This window comes from Dryas octopetala, chromosome 9 (genome assembly GCF_963921425.1).
Source record: "Dryas octopetala chromosome 9, drDryOcto1.1, whole genome shotgun sequence".
Lineage (NCBI taxonomy): Eukaryota > Viridiplantae > Streptophyta > Magnoliopsida > Rosales > Rosaceae > Dryas > Dryas octopetala.
Genome location: NC_141374.1, coordinates 13,358,280 through 13,365,975, shown reverse-complemented (window position 1 = coordinate 13,365,975; position 7,696 = coordinate 13,358,280). Strand labels below are relative to the sequence as shown.

Genomic DNA, 7,696 nt, shown 5'->3' with positions numbered 1-7,696 from the left:
TCAACAACCACAAACAAGAAAAACAACACGATGATTTAAAGGAAAAACATGGCATTAATAATATCATTATATAAGTATGCTACATTTATAAACAAAACCAAAAATAATCATACAAATATATAAATATGTTTGATACATATACAAAACAATAAAATAGTAATACCATTATATAAATATGCTTCATTTATAAACAAAACATATAATAATTATACAAATATATAAATATGCTTGATAATTGGATAAAACAAAAAATAATCATGCAAATATATAAATGCATAAAAACTTACCACATTGGCATCATTTGCACCGCTTGCACGCATTCGCTCGGCCTCCAATAAGCAAGCATAAAATTTGTTGCAATCACGCGCAATATCTTTGAATCGTGCTTTAATACCGCCAACCTTACGAATTGTTTCACCCCCCATGTTACGCTTGAGAATTTGATAAATTTGTTCCCAAAGCATGACGGCTCTATTTTGGGCACCAAGACAACTGTCGGGAGACCTCTCTAGGTATGCCATCACTAGGGCTTCATCTTCAGCTACCACCCAAGCACTTCCTCTTGGAGCCATGACAAAGAAAAAAAAAATTTGTGTAAATTTGGTAAACAAAGGTTGTAATTTGTGATGAAACCATATGAGTGTTGTGTGATATATATAGACCTATTTGAAAATATAGTTGTTGGAGGGTTTGGGGAATTTTTTAAAATTTTTTTGAAATTTTTTGACAATTTTTCGGATATTATATCTATTTTAAATGATTTATTAAATATTTGTTAAAAAAAAAAAGGATTTGGCCGATCTGGACCGTTGATTATCAACGGTCCATTCATCTCAGCCTTTGATTCATTTTCCGGCCCATCTAAAAAAAAAAAAAAAAAAAAACAAATCACAGCAGCCGTTGATCACCAACGGTCATCTCATCTGGACCGTTGGTGACCAGCCCAGCACGCCACGCGTCAACAGCCAAGCTCACTAGGCGCGGCCCACGAGATGACACAGGTTCCGGAGCTGCAACAGTCATCTCCAGCCTTCAGCCGACACTTGCGTCAGCAGCAATAGGCGCGGGGCCCACCAAGCTTTTTGCCCAGCTTTTGCTTCTCTCTCTTCACGTGGTGGGCTTTGCTGATTTTGGGTTACACACAGATTTGGCTCACACTGAAACCCTCTTTTGGGTTACACTTTGGGTGACACCCTCTTTTGGGTCACATTTTCCGGCCCATAGTGTTAAGGTGTGACCCATTTGTGACCCAAAATGGGTTTTGGGTCACACTTTCCGGCTGCATAGTAGTAGGCCTAAGAAGTGCTAGAAATTTATTTAATTAGTTTTTCTTTATGCTTAAATAATATATATAAGACTAAAATTAAATGTTACGTAAAAATAAATAAATAAAAATGAGGAGTGCTCTAAAGATAATCAATTAGCAAGTTAATATGAAACTAACTATACTTTTGGGCCCATCACATAACTAATTTCATAATCCGAACCATCAATTATTTAGGTCATACTTCAAAGATCATCATTACAAAAAATCAACTAAATCGAAAATCATTTAGTTATCTAATTAAGATCAAATAAATAGACGATCAGTATTTTCGATAAAAGCATATAAATAGTTGTTGTTATAATCAAATGGCTAAATGACTTCCGATTTTAGAGATTTTTTACAGGGATAATCTTTGAAGTAGGGCCTAAAAAATGGACGGTTTAGATTTTGAGTGTACATTATGCAGTGGGCCTAATAGGGTGGTTAAATTTGTATTAACTTACTAAGCAGTTAGTTTTAGAGTATTCTTGAATAAAAATAATGAGCTTAACCATAAAAAGAAGTCACCATTTCTTATAATCCAATCACAATGAGTCATATGTGTTTAATTTTTAGATAAAATTTAGGACCAAGACGTAACTTTTCTAATCAAAACAAAATTAAACAAACCACAAGATATCATAGCCTACGTGATTGAATCCGTAGAAAATTATATCAACAAAATACTACTATTTGAAGCTTATTGGGAGAGATTCTTTAATAGGGGCACTTGTATCAAGTACATGGTGTGACATTTAACGATATACTGACAAGTATGTTTATTTAAAATAAAATTTACAATTGTCAATAATTATTTGATTTAATGGATGACATCCAGTCTCCCATATTGAAATAGGTTATGAATTTTAAATTCTTAGATGTCAATTAAATAATTAAAATAAATTTTAAAAAAGAAAACTTTACACATAGCATTGTAGTAAGTCATACCATAAAAATTTCTGGCTTAATGACTCTAGGTACTGAAAATTATTTGTATAAAATATTTCTCACAATATTCCTTACATTATTAACGGTAGGAGTCGTAGGACTTGGGTGTTAATTTTCCAATAACCATCCATAAATAAAATATAAAATAAAAAACCATCCACAGTTTTGACCACCTGGGACCAACGGTCCTGGTCCTGGGGGTTTTCAGTGGGGGCCCACTTTCAAATGGAAAAGCTACGAGACGAGGCCTGCTTGTACCATCCCCTGGCCTTTTGTGGTTTTGACGTACTATTATTGTGAAATGACGATTGTACCCATGACTGAACAGGTTCCAAAGTCGAGAAATGTGCTTGTGTCCCCAAGGATATTTGGGACCTACGAAACGTCACATTCTGTGCCACTACCAAGCCCTTTACTGTAGAGGACACGTGGAGGTTTAATGAGGAGCTTTGGTGCGCGGGAAAAGCAGGGATCGTCGATTTATGAACCCACTGCATATCACACGTGGTAAGCAAGCCACCAGCATCGCACAGACCATAGGGGGGTGGGAGGGGGGTCTCACACCTTCACCCAACCTCGCTTGGTGCGTGATATGGGGCCTCCTCCGTTCCATTTGCATTTGCATTTGCATTGCATGCCCTTTACTGTGTACTGCCAAAACTTCATGCGACTTCTAGCTGAACCTACAACTGGGCACCCTAGGCATCATAGCTAGGCACGATAGCATCACCATCTCACCCTTGGTCGGACACGTGTAACCATCACACATCTATGTCCGACTTTTCTAAGATATTTTCAGATTTTTTTTTTAACATTCTCTATAGTTAAGCCCAAGTGCTCTCCTGCCAAAATAAAAAATACTCTATAATATATATGATCAAGATTTGTATTACAACTTATGTTCTCATAAGTTTCTTTACTCGTTATCAAATAGTTATGAAATTAAAAAATGATTGTAGTAGATGCATGGCATTGACAAAATCAAGAGTCCCAACTCCCAAGGTTCCTCAATCCCAATATATATGCACATATATCATGGGTTGTGATTATTAGCACAACGTTTGGTTGATGAATGATGAGGGTGGTGCCAACAGATGGGAGGAGCGCGCTTTAAAGTGGCATGGCAGTATGCGGTTGTGAGCTTTGGAATAGGAGATGGAGGGTTTTGACTTTTGAGTGCTAGCCAAGCCAGGCCTTGTGACTAATAGATTTTGAGTGCATGAGTGTGATACAACCTCCACTAGTGGGTTGGCTTGATTCAAATTGGGTTAATTGCGATTGTTTTGGATATATAGTAAAAGGGTTTGGGTGTTTAGTTGAGAAACACACGATTAATATCATTTTTGAATACTTTGCATACATATCATCATCAAGTGATCGATAGTTACATATACATGCTTTTACTTTATTAATAATAATTTAAAATTAATAGAATGATACGTCAATAACGATATATGATACGTCAATAACGGAATAATATGTCGATAACAGAATGATATGTTAATAACGAAATAATATGTCGATAACGGAATAATATGTCGATCGACATATAACTCAAATGGTAAAGTACTTTTTGTCCTTACCTATACGTAAAAGTACAAATATTGTTATTTTCTTTAACATGATCATATTCTAGATTTGATATGTTCCCTTGTCCTCACATGTACCCTTAATATCGAATCCTAAAACTTCAGGGAATAATATGATGATATTTTGCTAAATGAGAATTTTAACCATAATGAGAGAGAAAATTCATTCACCTGCCTTATAAAATATCTCAAGAATGTTATCAATATTTTAAATAATTAAAATAATATTTATAAAGTTGAACATTATTATACTAATTTCTTCACGTATATATATCCATCTCTTTCGCTCTTTCTTTTAAATTTATATATTTTTTAAAAACTTTTTATGTTCCTCCTTATAACTTATGTCATACATATAGCGTGTGTAGTCATTTTACGTAATACACATAGAACTTGTATCTCCCTCATGGACCGGACCTTGACCTGAAAACAGTAACTGCGCGATTAAACGAGCGTTGAGTGAGTCACGACTCTTGAGTGGCTCGCTCTTGTCCCGTTGTCCGTTATATGTTTTTATAATGATGGCGGCGCAAACTGATATTTCCATAACTTCCCTGTTCACTTCCCCTTTTCCGTTACATGAGAATTGAGGCCCCTATTTAACGGTTTTGTTATTTAAATTATTATTATTATCCTCCTCCTCCCTCTTGCTCCACAGCCCACAACGCACAACCCCAGTATCTATATAAGCCAATTCCCACTTCATAGTTCAATCCAAAAAAGGAAAACAAACAACACAACACAACACACTCCCCCCTCCTCTCTCTCTCTCTCTCTCTCCCACCATGGAAACACAGCTAGACAGCCTGTGGATTTTGGCTCTCTTCTCCAAATGCAAATCTTTGTCTTCCACAAACACCCTCTTTGGCCTTCTCTTTATGTGCATGGTCTGGTTGACCATGTCGTTCTTATACTGGGCCTCTCCTGGAGGCCCAGCATGGGGAACGTACCAGTACTGGAAGAAAAGAAAGCATGATCAAATTACCAAAATTACGAAAACTCCCATTCCCGGACCACATGGATTCCCAGTGCTTGGCAGCATGAACCTCATGGCCAACCTCGCTCACCGCAACCTCGCTAAAGCAGCCGACCGCCTCGGCGCCAAGCGCCTCATGGCTTTCAGCCTCGGCGACACCCGCGTCATCATCACATGCAACCCCGACGTAGCCAAAGAAATCCTCAACAGCTCGGTTTTCGCGGACCGCCCCATAAAAGAGTCGGCTTACAGTCTAATGTTCAACAGAGCTATCGGCTTCGCCCCTTATGGAAATTACTGGCGTACCCTCAGACGCATCGCCGCCACCCATCTCTTTTGCCCCAAACAAATCTCCGCTTCCGAGCCCCAACGGTTTCAAATCGCGGCTCAAATGACGTTCCTGATCGCGACACGTGGCGATCACTGCTGCGTCCGTGATGTTCTCCGGCGAGCCTCTTTGAACAACATGATGTGCTCCGTGTTTGGACGTAAATACGAACTCGGCTCGTCGAATGCGGAGACCGAGGAGCTGAGTCAGCTTGTGGAAGAAGGCTACGAGTTGTTAGGTAAGCTCAACTGGTCTGATCACCTTCCCTGGCTCGCCGGTTTAGACCTCCAGAATATTCGGTTCAGATGCAACAAACTCGTTCCCAAAGTGAACCGGTTCGTCAGCCGTATTATCCATGAACATAGATCGGCCCAAACCGGCCAGACCAAAAACCATCATGATTTTGTAGACGTTCTTCTATCTCTTCAAGGACCCGATAAATTGTCCGACCACGATATGATCGCAGTTCTTTGGGTAAGCAAAATTCAAATTTTTCAAGCTGAATTGTTACCGATTAATTTACATGCATGGTGTTTGGTTGCTAAGAAAATGATGCGCTACAGGAAATGATATTCAGAGGAACGGACACTGTTGCGGTTTTGATTGAGTGGATACTAGCGAGGATGGTGCTCCATCCTGACATCCAATCCAAGGTCCACGATGAGCTCGATCGGGTGGTGGGAAGATCACGGCCGTTGATGGAATCCGACATTCCGTCGATGGTGTACCTGCAGGCAGTGGTGAAGGAAGTACTGAGGCTGCATCCGCCGGGCCCACTGCTCTCGTGGGCCCGCTTGGCGATCACAGACACCATTGTCGATGGCTATCAAGTGCCTGCTGGGACCACCGCTATGGTGAACATGTGGGCCATCACCAGGTGCCCACTGGTGTGGGAGGACCCGCTCCAGTTTATGCCGCAGAGGTTCGTGTCGTCCAATGATGCTGACGTGGAGTTTTCTGTGTTGGGGTCTGACCTCAGGCTTGCGCCTTTTGGGTCGGGTCGGAGGAGTTGTCCCGGAAAGGCATTGGGCCTGGCCACGGTTTGTTTTTGGGTCGGGTCCTTGTTGCATGAGTTTGAGTGGGTGCCGTCGGATCGTGACCCGGTGGACTTATCCGAAGTGTTGAGGCTTTCTTGCGAAATGGCAAAACCTCTCACTGCCCAACTGCATCATAGGCGCGGATAAAGAAAAGCATGCCAGAGAAAAAGATAAAGAAAATTATAAAATGTTTAGAGGTTCTTTCTAATATGTTCAATCTCAGCATCTCAATCTTTTACTTTTAGCCCTGTTCATGAAGAACAACTGTTTGTATAAGAATACTTAAATTTTACTTTTTGGTTAGAATCAATGATATTTTGGCTTTGTCAATATATTATCTTGTTCTAGTCTATGCATATGAGCTTGTTAAAAGTTTAATATTCTACAATGTTTCTGTGTTTCATTTTCAAATTGGTTTTTATTTTTTAAGGGCGATGCTAGGGTGTCATAATTATTGGTGCCCTAATCGTGTCCTTTTATAACATAAAATTGGAATAATTTAATGTTAATTGTCAACATAATTCAACCTTTGTGCGATCATATGATACTCTTTCATGTAGATTTTTTGTAAGAGTGTTTAGAAGTATAGAATGAATAACTAGTTGTCATGGTGTATAAGAATTCCAATCGGTTGTGAGTTGTATTAAATTATTCATGGAGTAGGAAATGGAAGCTAATATTTTTTGCATTGTAAACATGATGATTGATGACAAACCAATTTTCTGCAATGGGTAGCCAAATTGGTATCCTTGTTTGCCAAATTTTTGCAAATGAGTAGTTGAATTGAGATTCACATTCATATTGAGAGGAAAAGAAAAAACACTCAATCCAATTATTTGGTTTATGATTTAGGATTTAGGGAGGAGAGCAATTGATCTGTAGGAGAAGATAACTCATGTGCAAAATCAGTTGGATTTTTTGAGAGAAGATTCAAACATGGAGAAGATAACAACAATCTATAGGAGAAGAATTGTTCAAATTGTTTTGTGTGATCTAGACGTGGGTTGCAAATTTTGAATGTGGAAAAAATAATAAATTAGAAAATTAGGATTAAATATCAAATCTCACTAATTTTTTGGTATAGCATGAAGACCATATAATATTTCAATTGAACTACCAAATTTAAATGTAATTTTTTAGATTAGGTCACAAATATGTTGACCTCTTTGATTTGAGCATTTTTCATTTGACATTTTTATCCTTTGGCCTACATATGATGAGTGTTAGTTAAAATTTATAAGGTTTTGATAAAATTGTCCTTGATGCTTTTATATTATCTTGAAAATTTGCTAATGTAGTCTCAACTTTACATTTAGTTGTGACTGTACGACACTCACAACTTCAAATTTAGTTGTGACTGAACGACAGTCACATCTAAGTTGTGAAACAGTCACAGTTAAGTTGTGACTTAATTGAATTTTTTTGGAGAAATTATACTACATTATAGTATAAATAGAGGTCAAAACAATACTTTTACTCAAAATAATATATAGTATAGTGGTGTAAGTTGTC

General features: G+C 38.2%; 1 protein-coding gene across 1 annotated transcript; it reads left to right on the top strand.

Moving 5' to 3' along the window:
• Positions 1-4,583: 4,583 nt before the first annotated feature.
• On the top strand, positions 4,584-6,428 carry LOC147274350 (cytochrome P450 78A9-like). The gene is made up of 2 exons (XM_086256807.1): positions 4,584-5,621; positions 5,711-6,428. Exons 1-2 carry the CDS (start codon positions 4,629-4,631, stop codon positions 6,329-6,331), a joined length of 1,614 nt encoding a protein of 537 aa, XP_086112933.1. The 5' UTR covers positions 4,584-4,628; the 3' UTR covers positions 6,332-6,428.
• The last annotated feature ends 1,268 nt before the right edge of the window (positions 6,429-7,696 follow it).